The sequence below is a fragment of the Thamnophis sirtalis genome, unplaced genomic scaffold, assembly GCF_051295495.1.
Source record: "Thamnophis sirtalis isolate CommonGarterSnake01/CBP01778 unplaced genomic scaffold, rThaSir2_p1.2 scaffold_7, whole genome shotgun sequence".
NCBI lineage: Eukaryota > Metazoa > Chordata > Lepidosauria > Squamata > Natricidae > Thamnophis > Thamnophis sirtalis.
Genome location: NW_028261387.1, coordinates 92,375,990 through 92,388,745, shown reverse-complemented (window position 1 = coordinate 92,388,745; position 12,756 = coordinate 92,375,990). Strand labels below are relative to the sequence as shown.

Sequence of the window (12,756 nt, the reverse complement as noted above, 5' to 3'; positions counted from 1 at the left end):
TTCATCTCCCAGAATTCCCTAGCTGGTTGTAGCCAGCTGGGGAATTCTGGGAGTTGAAGCCACTATCTTCCAAGATGCTACAATTGAGAAACATTGCATTAAAATATCAGCTCCAAATATTACAAACACATACACACACACACGCTTGGCAATTAGCCAAGGTTCAAATCCACAGGGCTGAAGTTTTGCAGATGGAGAGATCTACCCTCGGTTTAACCACCCCACCAAATCTCTTGCGCCAAGATCATTTAAGTGGCATTTTCACCTACAAATAACAAAAATCTGTGGAGATAAATTCTACACCTGCCTAGAATTACATTCCAGGAATTGCAAAACCGGGGGGGGGGGGGGAAGCAAGAAGCCACTTCAATGCATTTCCTTCCTGTTGCATAGGGCTGGACTCGATGACCCTCGTGGGTCCCCTACCTCTAAGATTCCATGGATTAAGAGCCAAGCAAATGGGCCTAACAGAGCCTCTTGCCTTCCCTTACAACTTTTCTCACACTTCCCCTTCGTCACTCTTTTAATCACCTCCGTGTACGCTCCTCTCTGTTTTATCCCCTCCGGCGTCCAGCCTTATGGAACATTGCAACGGTTCATGCGTTCATCACAAGAAATCACGCATTCCAGCAGTGCAGCGCACGGGCTTCGCATTTTTTCACAGTGGATTCCCTGCAAGAGTCACTCCGAATTTTGGAAATGCAGCCTTCGCAAATTGCCACGCTGATTTCACCAAGGGGCCCAACTCTGTGGGTAATGACTCGGATCCAAGTGTCGGCATTTTAAAAATCTTAGCCCTTTTACTGAATCTTATCTCTGGGATCAAAACGGACTGGGGTTTATCTCGATTTAGAAACCGGGGTTAAAACCTTTGAAAACAAACCTTTTTCAATTAGGGGCTGAGGAAGGTCTGGGTACCTTTTACACAGTGGGGAAAGGAATGCAGAAGACACTGTTTGCTCCAATACTGAATCGTGTAAATGGAATTTCCCGACTCTGGTAACTTTTAAGACGGGTGGACTTCAACTCCCAGAATTCCCCAAGCTGGGGAATTCTGGGAGTTGAAGTCCACCCCTCTTAAAAGTTGCGAAGAGTCAAAAATTCTGGTTTAAATGCAGATGATTAGCTCAATAAGTATCTGCCTGAATTCCTTCCCCGATCTTTTACGGCAAAAACCCAGCGATGGGTACCCCCTCCCAGTATATATGGCACCTTAAAATTGCATTTTCCTCCTGTTTTGAACCATCTCCTTGTGCTACACAGCAATACAGTATATCAATTCTTTAGCCTTATTGTTTTTTACCTTTTTTTTTAAAAAAGAAAGCAATGCCTTTAATGAGATAGTCTAAAATAATGCAGGTTTTACAGATCAAAGGAGAGATTTGGGGCAGCCAGAGGCACGGTGGGAAATAGGGAGTGGGAAGGCACTTATGGGGCGGACTACCATTGTAACGGGGCCCATTCTATTTTTTTCCTTGGAGAGGAGAAATTTCCCGCCCAGGTACGCGTAGTCCTCCACTTACGACGGTTCCGTTTAGCGACCGTTCAAAGTTACCACGGTGTTACCAATTTAGTGATTCACTTACGTGGCAAGAAAATGCATCAAAGGGGGCGGGGCAAAACTCACTTAGCGAATTTGTCCCTTAGCAACTGAGCTGTTGGGCTCCATTGGGGTCATAAGTTGAGGACTACTGTAACATTAAAAAAAAGAGAGAGAGAGCGGGAGGCGGTTCTAAGGTGAGCGAGCCGTACTGATTTTGCTTTGATCCTTGCAGCAACGGTGGAAAGGAGACCAAGGGGCAATGCACACATTAGAAGGCCCAAAAGTTAGCTTGCCGTCCATGAGTTTATTGGAAGGCGATGGTGTGTAGAGCCCGGAATTACTACATATCCCAATATTACTACATCTGTAGTTACTCCAGATGCCAATAGGAAGTCCTTGGCTGTATGGACACTTGTGTCAATTATTATGGGAAGGTCGGGTATATAAAAGTTTGTAATGTGTGAGAAGGCCCTTCCGCATCTTGAGTTGAGCTCCAGCTTTTCCAAAACCGTGAGATATTTTCGGTACAAAATTTGTCCCGAACTGCTTGTAAGGAACTTTACTCCTCAGCTACTCCACAGCCAGTTGAACTCCTCAGCTCAAAGGTTCACAACCCAAGCAAATTCACCTCCTCTTCCTCTTTGGAGCAAAGCATTAGCATCTCCAGGGGCTGCTTTTGATCTAACCACTTCCTACGGGCGCAGATAATCCTCGATTTACAACAACAAGGGAGGGCAAGATTTCCACCGCTAAACAAGGCAGGGGTTAAGTGAGCCATGCCCGATTTACGGCCTCTTTTGTTTTTTGCCCCGGCAGTTGTGAATCACTGCAGCTATTAAGTGAATCAGATGGCCGTTAAACAAATCCAACTTCCCCTTTGTTGTCAGATTCCGGCGGGAAAGGTTGCAAAAAGCGATCAGGTGATTCCCCAAACCCTGCAACCATCGTAAATACATGCCAAGGGATTAGATGAGGGTGGGGATGCTGCAGCGGTCATAAGTGCGAGGACTAGTCACTTGTTTTCAGTGTCATTGGAATGGTTGCCAAATGAGTGGTTGTAACTCGAGGATTAATTATACGCCTGAGTCCCAATCTCCTCTCCAATTCATACTGGGTTCACTGTCCTAGCTCTCCCCAAGGAGTCCCGGGAAACCCAACGGGGGGATCGTATGGAGTACGTCTCTCCACTCAAATTTCCCAGCAAACTTGAGAAGAGGGGACGATGGTTCCCTCCCGGCTTGTGGGGCTGCCCCAAACCTCTCCCTCAATTCAACGTTTACCCAGTGATACAGGCGCTGTAATAAACAGCGCTGCTCGCATCGGACAAGGCTGAGATGAGGCTGTTGTCCTCACAGCTCCGGGGAGTCACTTTGGACATAGAAACATGGTAGGCGAAGCCGGAAGGATCCGGACGAGTCCTGCTCATATTCAAATACTGGTCAAACTCGTTGCGGTCCACTTCTGTCCACAGCTCATTCGGGTTCAAGTGCTCCACGCCATCCAGCTGGTGCGATTCGGGCGGAGGGGAGAGCTGGCCCAGGTGGGCTGACAGCCCGTTGGCAGCTCCCGCAGCACAGATCTGGTTGTAGTACATCCCAGGCGGGTGGGGAGTCCTCATGGCTTCGGCCAGGTGGGAGGGAGGGTTGGGGGGTACCCCATGACCATGTTCCTCCCCAGGTTTTTTTCCGGGGAAAACTCCATCGGCGGTGGAGGAGGAGGGTGATGGTACCCCCGAAAGGACATCACGTTGCAGTCGTCCTGCATGTGCGGCGGAAAAAGGCCGGCTCTGCTTGTTCAAGGACATCCAGAGGGGACATCTCCGGGGTTGGCAGGCCGTAGTTCTCCATCTCTGACCCCATCGAGCGCAGTTCTCGGAAGTGGTTCAGTGGCGGAGGCTGGGAGTGGCCGAGGCCGCCGCCTCCGGCACTGCTGCGGTGGCCCATGGCAAAATTCTCGCCGCAGGGCTGGGGCAGGTTGTGGAGAAGGATACTTGGTTCCATCCTCTTGATTTTCTTGGCCTGCTTCTTCCGGCGGGGACGGTACTTGTAGTTGGGGTGGTCCTGCAAATGCTGGATCCTCAGCATCTCAGCCTCCTCCACGAAGGGGCGCTTGTCAGTGGTGCTCAGGGCTTTCCACGCCTGGCCTGGGGGTCCGAAAGAGAAAAAGAGAGGACATGATAAAAAACATCTGACGAACGGTTGCAGGAACTGGGGAGGTCTTGTTTAATGAAAAGAAGGATTAGGGGTGACATGATAGCAGTGTTCCAATATCTCAGAGGCTACCACACGGAAGAGGGAATCAAGCTATTCTCCAACCAGAAGAAGGCAGGACAAGAAACCATGGATGGAAACTAATCAAAGAAAGATCCAACCTAGAAATAAGGAGAAATTTCCTGAGATTTCCTCAGAAATTACCTCAGAAATTTTCCTCAGAAATTACCTCAGAAATTTTCCTCAAAATTTTCCTCAGAAATTTTTCCTCAAAAATTTCCTCAGAAATTTTCCTCAAAAATTTCCTCAGAAATTTTCCTCAAAAATTTCCTCAGAAATTTCCTCAAAAAATCCGGACGCTTGGCAACTGACTTGTATTTATGACGGTTGCAGTCATAAATACAAGTCAGCTGTTGCGACCTTCTCCAAAGCAACTTTGCCCATCAGGGAAGCCAGGTTCACTTAGCAACTTAACAACAGCCGTGATTCACTTAACAATTAGGGTAAGGTTGTAAAATGGGGAAAACTAATTTAACAAATGTTTCGCTTAGCCACAGCATTTTGGGGTTCAAATTGTGGTCCGTATGTGGAGGACTATCTGTGATACCAGAATGATAATTTTGGGAGTATCTCAGCAACTAATAAGCTTAGGATCCTACCAATCCTTTAAAAGAGAGCAATCCGGTTCTAATTTAGATGCATGGAGTTAATTGTGATCGCTGAGCATCTCCAACTAAATCTATCTATCTATCTATCTATCTATCTATCTATATCTATCTATCTATCTATCTATCTATCTATCTATCTATCTATCTATCTCCCTCTCCCTCCCTCTCTCTCTCTCTGTCTTTAAGGTACAATAATAATTTGAGATGTGCACACAATTCCTAAGAACACCTGCTGCATCTTGAATTTAAGTGTGGAGATATCCACAAGCGTGCACAAAAAGAGGCAGTTTAGTTTAGTGGTTAAGGCACCAGGCGAGAAAAAAAGGCAACAGTGAGTTTTAGCCTCGCCTTAGGCATGAAAGCTGTCTGGATGACTTTGGGCCTATCACCAGGAGAGCGTGAATTCTAGTCCCATCTTATGCATGCAAGCCAGATGGGTGACTTTGGGCCAACTGCCAGGGGACAGTGAGTTCTAGTTCTGTCTTAGACACGAAAACTGGATGACTTTGGTCTTATCACCAGGAGAGTGTGAGTTTCTAGTCCCACCTTATGCATGCAAGGCAGTTGAGCGACTTTGGGCCAATTGCCAGGAGACAGTGAGTTCTAGTTCTTGCCTTAGGCAAGAATGCCAGCTAGATGGCTTTGGGCTAGTCATTCTTTCTCAGCCTAATCCTTCTCAAAGGTTGTTTTGGTGGGGAAAATAGGTGGAGGAAGTTATGTGCCGGGTATGCCTGCCGTCTTGAGTTATTTGTAAAAAATAATAAAGACTGGGGGAAATTAAATCAAATTTTAAAAAAAACACAGTGTCCTTATTCCATCACCCAAACGTTGCACTCAAAAAAATTGTACGCTTGTTTCACACAACCGTAACTTGTGAAGTCACAGTCAGAGAGGGGTTAGCGGATTCTGGAACGGGCAACTGGTTGTTTTAAAGGTGCGCCACTTCCAAATTGTGACTCACTACATCAAAGGGCGCGTTGTTTAGGGAACATTTTCCAGAAACTGCGAGACGGCAATTTGGACATTTTTCAAACCCTATAAGGGAGCCAAGTTCCACTTTAGAGAGAGAGTGGGGGGGGGGGAGAGAATAAAGATACTCTACAGCGAGTTAATTTCACTACAATCCCTTCAAGCATCTAAAGAACAAGAAATGGCTCGGAGACAATAAACACTGGAGCGTAAAAATATTTCTTTTCTTTTCTTTTTTTAAAAAAAGAAGCTCTTAAATTCATTTTCCATATTGTCTTGCTTAAATAGCGAGAGCCAAATCATGTTGTCTAAAGTGGATACAGTGAAGAGCCGGTTGAGGAATGGAGCTTTTCCACAATCGGTTCCATAAAAAGAGAGTGTGAAGAAAAGGGATTAAAACATGTGATAAATTATTTATAGCATGGGGAACGGAGAATATGTGCAGTCCGGATTGTCCAAGAACACTGAATCGTGGGAGATTTTGCTGCACACTGAGATATTAAACTGTGAAACTCATGGGCCACAAGATAGTTAACAGCCCGCAACCTGGAAGAAGTAAAACCCAGGAAGATCCAGCTATCAATAGCTATTAATCATTTTGGTAATCTTTGTATGATGTCCTGCAGTCTCAAATGGCACCTTAAGAGCAGGAAAAGAATAATAGATCTATCTATCTATCCATCCATCCATCTATCTCGATCCTTTTTTCTTTGAAAAAGTCATTTTCTAGGGCAGGAAGAAAAAAAAATATATATAGCAATAGCAGTAGACTTATATACCGCTTCATAGGCCTTTCAGGCCTCTCTAAGCGGTTTACAGAGAGTTAGCATATTGCCCCCAACAATCTGGGTCCTCATTTTACCCACCTCGGAAGGATGGAAGGCTGAGTCAACCCTGAGCCAGTGAGATTTGAACCGCTGACCTGCTGATCTAGCAGTAGCCTGCAGTGCTGCATTTAACCACTGCGCCACCTTGGCTCTGAACTCTCTATTTTTGTTTGAAAGTGCAAATAACAGTCCATTTGTTTAAGATTGGGAGAAATCAGGAAGAAAAATTCTCTCTATTTTTGTTTGAAAGTGCAAATATAGTCCAGTTGTTTAAGACTGGGAGAAACGATACCCAAATCCAGAATGGGGCACATAAAATAGATAAATAATAGGATTGTTGATATCAACATTTAATAATTTATCGCTCAGTCAACTGGATGTTGAGACTGGATTTGGCCTTTTTGCCCTCCAATCGAGTCCTTCCCAAGGACAGGTAGATGTTTTGTTTGAAGATATTAAAATAATAATAATAACAACAACAACAACAACAACAACAACAACTTGGCAGCAACCTGTATCAACCATCAGCGCCAGTCAATATTTGTGATACATTTTTAAATGCTCAGTTGACTTGAGTTTCATGTTTAATGAATGAAAGAGAGGAGAAGAAGGAAGATATTATTATTATATACTTTATTCATTAATAAAGTACCAGCATCCTAGATATCATCCTAGGTACTTTAAGAAGTAACTTCTTAAAATATACGATGTTCCAAGTAGCGCAGTTTTTTGCAGTTCGCTGGTGTTATTGCAGGAAGCTGCAATTTGTTGGTGTATCTTATAAAACTCTTGGACATGGTGCCAAGTGCCCCGATGACAATGGGTAATCACTCTTTTATATTACTATTACATAATTTATTCATTAAACATGAAACTCAAGTCAAATGAACATTCAAAAATGCATTACAAATACTATTAATATTATGGTTCTAATGGTTGATACAGGTTGTTGTTGTTATTATTGGTTATTGGTTGTTGGTTATTATTGGTTAATCTTTGGTGAGATTCACAGCCTTTGGGGCTGGTTGGTAGCTCAACAGCTCGAGTCCTAACCAAGGACCTAGGAACTGTTAAGGTAACATCGGAGGATATAAGCTGTTCCGAGTAAGGTGGTTTTTTGTAAAAAAAATTGTAAAATTATTAAGACTATATATAAATAGCCTCAATCAATATATAATTCATTACTGTTTTAACTCACAGTATGCTTAACCTGGCCAGCTAAATACCATTTTTGCTCTAATTACTGCAACATACGAAGCTTGATTAGACTTAACCTCACCACGTATTTTCTGCTGTGGCTTAGCATGTTAGATGAAATATGCCCCCCTGTTTATGATCCCATATGCTGTGTGAACACAGAGCGTAGGTCCAACCATCACCAAAGCAAAGCTTCCATAAAAGCCGTTTTCCCTCGAAACACAAATGTTTGAGTTCTGATGATGTTACCTAGTTGGGTAATGAAACGTCTGCAAGAAATCGAAGCCTCAAAGGACCTCTCGTTTCAAACCTGAGCGACAAATATTCTCCTTTACTGGTACTTGAATCCTAATTATTTGCGACTTTATTAAGCATCAAATATTTTTGGCAGTTGTTTCCAGATGTGCTGGTTCATGGCGTCTTAGATAGAAGGTTCGGAACTAACTCTAATCACCCCCAAATAATGCAAAGTTAAGTTTATTTTTTAAAAAACATCCAATGGATTTTGGAATTTCAATTAAAATAGATCTCAGAGGTTTAAAAAGCTCTTCTGTCCTGTCTCAATTGATTCCCTAAATTATTATAAGGATGCAAAATGTTCCTTAAGTAGGTTGAGCTCAGAATAATTAAGATAAAACGCTGGGATGTGATTGGGATCCACGTACACCCAGATCTGATCTTGCTCGCATCCTGGAGCAGAACCCAGATAAAATTCCTCTGTCAATCAGAAATGCTGGGTTAGCCCTAAGTGGCAGAGGGTTAGTCTAGATGACCCTGGGGGGGGGGTTCTTTCCAGCTTTTCAATTCTGTGCTCCTACGAACACACACAAAAGTGGGGGAAATCATACCAATGGTCTCCTTTTGGCAATGTTTCTGGAGCTTGGCAACTTTTAAGACTTGCGGACTTCAATTCCCAGAACCCCCCAAGGTATAAGCCCCCCCCCATCCTTTCTTCTCATTTTGGACTAAGATTCCCCCCTCCCAAAGAGAGCCCCATCTCTCTCTGTATCTAGTATCTCTCTCTCTCTCTCTCTCTTGTGTGTGTGTGTGTGTGTGTGTGTGTGTGTGAGAGAGAGAGAGAGAGGAGAGAGAGAGAGAGAGAGAGAGAGAGAGAGAAGAGAGAGAGAGAGAGAGAGAAGAGGACAGTGGGAAGAAGAGTCCCTATGCTGTCCTGCATGTGTCTTTGTATGTCAACGAGGGGGGGGGGAGTAGGGAGTCCTTTGTGTGTGTGTATGTGTGTGTGTGTGTGTGTATGCGTACCTGTGGTGCCTGGGTGTGTATCAATGCGTGTGCCCCAAGAGGACAGCGGGAAGACCCCCCCCTGTGATGTCGTCCCGTGGCTGTGTGCCTGCGTGTTTGTGTATCACGGGGAGAGGTGTGTGTGAGAAGGCTGGTCTGTGCGTGTGCGTGAATGCGTGTGCGCGAAGAGGGCAGCTGCAAGAAGACCCCCGACGCCGTCCCGTGAGTGTTTGTATGTCGCGGGAGGGCTGGGAAGTCTGGTCTCCGTGTGCGTGGGCGTCTTGGTGTGTGTGCCTGGTGTAACAAGCGGAGAGTGGGAAGAGGAACCCCGACGCCCGCCCGCGAGTGCTCCGCGCGTGAGTGCTTGTGTGTTTAACAAGCGGGGAGTGCCGTCCCGCGAGTGTGTGGCTGTTTTTGTGTGTCACGGAGGGGCGGGGTGGGGGAGTGGGGAGTCCAGTCTCTGTGTGTGTGTGTATGTATCACGAGGGGGAGGAGTGGGGAGTCCGGTGTGTGTGTATGTGTGTAAGAAGCGGGGAGTGGGATGAGGACTCCCGACCCAAGTGTTTGTTTGTGGGGAGGAGTGGGGAGTCGGGCCTCTGTGTGTGTGTGTGTGTGTGTGTGTGTGTGTATCACAGGGGGTGGGAAGAGTGGGGAGTGTGGTCTGTGTGTAAGGAAGCGGGAGTGGGATGAGGACCCCGACTTAAGTGTTTGTTTGTGGGGGGCAGTGGGGAGTCGGCCTCTCTCTGTGTGTGTGTGTGTGTGTGTGTGTGTGTGTGTGTGTCACAGGGGGTGGGAAGAGTGGGGAGTGCAGTCTGTGTGTAAGAAGCGGGGAGTGGGATGAGGACCCCCGACTTAAGTGTTTGTTTGTGGGGGGGAGTGGGAGCCGGACCTCTGTGTGTGTGTGTGTGTGTGTGTGTGTGTGTGTGTGTCACGGGGGGGGGAGAAGAGTGGGGAGTGCGGTCTGTGTGTAAGAAGCGGGGAGTGGGATGAGGACCCCCGACGCCGTCCTGCGAGTGCGTGGCTGCGTGTTTGTGTCTCACGGGGGGAGGCGTGGGGAGATCGGGTCTGTGCGCGTGGGTGGGTGCGTGGGTGTCTCAAGGCGCGCGTGCCCAGGGGCCAGCGGGGAGAGGACCTCCGCGTGAGAGCGAGCGTGTCCGTGTGTCACGGGTGGGCGTGGGGGCCGCGCAGTGGGAGAGGGACCCCTCCGCCCTCCCTTACCGAGCATCTTGCTGAGGACGGCGTTGTGCAGGTCCGGGTTCTGCTGGGCCAGCCGCTTCCTCTCGTCCTTGGCCCACACCATGAAGGCGTTCATCGGGCGGCGGATGCGCGAATCCTCGCCGTTGCCTCCTCCGCCGCCGCCGCTGTTGCCGCTACCGCTCTTGCCCGGGACGCTGCCGTAGCCATAGCCGGCGGAGGCTGCTAGCGCCGCGGCGTCGGGGCTGGGCGCGGGGCTGGGCGCCGCCGAGGACGAGGCACCCAAGAGGCCGCCTCCGGGCTGAGCAGCAGCCGCCGCCGCCGCTGCGGCGCCGGGGCAGAATCCGAAGCCGGGTTCGGGGCTGGGAGAGCGGCTGCGGCGCGGGGGCGGCGGCGGGTAAGCGAGCCCCGGATCAGGCGCGGCGGGGGCGGCGGCTGCGGGCGGCGGGGCGGCGGCTGCTGCAGCCGCGACGGCTCCCCATGAAAAGTCGCCTCGGGCTGGGGGAATCTTCTCTGCACAGAAAGGGGGCTCAGGTCTATTCATTCCAGCTGGACGGAGCTCTGGGGATCGGGCCTCGAGCGGGAGACGGGAGCGGCGGGGCGACGGACGGCCAAGCGGAGAAGCCTCAACGGACGGGACGGCCCCGGAGAGAGAGAGCGAGCGAGAGGCGAGGGCGGAGGGCGCGTTGAGGCGGTCGGTGGGCGCGGTCCCTTCGTTCTCTGGGCTGGCGAGAGGCGGCTCTTGTCCTCCGGCCGAAGGGAGGACCAGCGGGCTGGAAGGATGCTGCCCGTCGAGGGGCCACATTATAAAGGCTTCGGGCGGTGGGAGGGGGCGGGAGGGGAGGAGAAACGGGGCGGGAGGGGGGGCGCAGAACAGGGGGGAGGGAGGGAGGGGAGGGGGGGTGTCCGGGCTTTGGAAAAGCGAAGCCAGCGCTCGGGCTCCGTTTCCTTTGGGGTTTTTCCAAGGAAATGGGCGGGGCGGGTGGGAAACGGCCCTCTCTTCCTCGACCCCCCCTCTCGCCCTCCCCCCCCCCCACGCTTCGTTGGCTGCTGTAGCGGCGGCAGAAGCGGCTCAAATCCGCTTGGAACGAGCGCGAGAGGGAGGGAGGGGCGGGGGCGAAGGTGGATGGGGGAGAGCAGCCTCTGAGGTCGGCTGGACGCGATCGCGGAACAGCTGCTTGGGTGGTGGGGGCTCGCTTTGAAGAGCGCCGGGGAGGGGGGGAAACCTTCCTTCCTTCCTTCCTTTCTTCCTACCTTCTCCTCTTTCCTTCCTTTTTTGTTTCCTTCCTTCCATATCAAAATTAGCCTTTCTTTCTTTTCTTTCGTCCTTTCATTCATTCTCTCTCTTTCTTTCTCCTTCCTTCCTCCTTCCCATTTCCTTTCTTCCTATTTACCTTCTCTCTTTCCTTCCTTCCTTTTTTGCTTGCTTCTTGCTACAGCAAAATCATCTTTCTTTCTTTCTTTCTTTCTTTCTTCTTTCTCCTTCCTTCCTTCCTTCCTTCCTTCCTTCCTTCCTTCCTTCCTTCCTTCCTTCCTTCCTTCTTCCTCCTTCCCATTGCCTTGCTTCCTCCTTACCGTCTCCACTCTTTCCTTCCTTCCTTTTTTTGCTTGCTTCTTTCCACAGCAAAATCAAATTTCTTTCTTTCTTTCTTTCTTTCCCTCTTTCTTTCTCCTTCCTTCCTTCTTCCTCCTTCCCATTGCCTGGCTTCCTCCTTACCATCTCCACTCTTTCCTTCCTTCCTTTTTTGCTTGCTTCTTTCCACAGCAAAATCAGCTTTCTTTCTTTCTTTCCCTCTTTCTTTCTCTTTCCTTCCTTCTTCCTCCTTCCCATTGCCTTGCTTCCTCCTTACCATCTCCACTCTTTCCTTCCTTCCTTCCTTCCTTCCTTTTTTTGCTTGCTTCTTTCCACAGTGAAATCAGCTTTCTTTCCTTCTTTCTTTCCCTCTTTCCCTCTTTCTTTCTCTCTTTCTTTCCTTCCTTCCTCCTTCCCATTTCTGTGCTTCCTCCTTACCTTCTCCACTTTCCTTCCTTCATTTTTTGCTTGCTTCTTTCCGCATCAAAATCAGCTTTCTTTCTTTTTCCTTCCTTTCTCTCTTTCCTTTTCCTTTTCTTTCTCCCTCTCTTTTCCCCTCCCTCCCTCCCTCATCCATCTAGCCATCCATCCAAATCTCCTTCCTTCCTTCCTTCATTTCTTCCTTCCTCTTTCTTTCTTCTTTTCCCTTCCCCCCTGACAACATTTCTTTTAGCAAGTTTTGATATCCCTTTCCTGGCAGCTGCTCCGCTTTCTTCTTTCAAAACCTAAAGAAACGAAGACCAAAACCTTGTTCAGAGGTTGCCTTGCAGTGGCAACACTGGGAAGGCTTTTTCTGACAGTGGGAAGTTTGCGCTGCGCATGGGGTTTGGATTCGAAGCCCCTCAGGGAGAAAGAAGGAAGAAAAAGAGAAAAGAAAAGGAGGGAAACCAGCAGAGGGAGAGGAGGGTGGGTCCCAGTTTGCACATTGGGGGAGGGTTTGAAAGAAAAATGTTTCTCCTGTGGAGGATTTCGTGGGTGGTAAACTGGGGGGGGGGGAGTTGATGGCCACAAGATTGCGATGATCACGGATTTTGGGTGTCTGCCAAAGAGGGCTGCAGAGATTCCCTCTGAGGGCTCTTAGTCCTGGAGATTCAACATTTCCTCTAGGTTGGGGGACAGGAGGTTCTTAAGAAAAGATTGGACCCCCGTTTGTCTGAAATGGTCTCCTGCTTGAGCAAGGGGTTGGACTAGAAGACCTCCAAGGTCCCTTCCAACTCTGTTGTTCTATTCTGTTCTTCATCTTCCAAAATTTTTATTTTTCATTCTCTCACATACCATTTTAAGCATACATTCAGATAATTGTGATTCTTCTTTACATTTATCATTCTGATACATT

General features: G+C 48.4%; 1 protein-coding gene across 1 annotated transcript; it reads right to left on the bottom strand.

The window, feature by feature from the left end:
* Window positions 1–2,169: 2,169 nt before the first annotated feature.
* LOC148044768 (transcription factor Sox-18A-like) lies at window positions 2,170–10,532 on the bottom strand. The gene is given in 4 exon segments (XM_087720609.1): window positions 2,170–3,190; window positions 3,193–3,321; window positions 3,324–3,686; window positions 9,872–10,532. Coding segments are annotated over 4 exon segments (1,383 nt in total). The 5' UTR covers window positions 10,392–10,532; the 3' UTR covers window positions 2,170–2,819.
* Window positions 10,533–12,756: the final 2,224 nt, after the last annotated feature.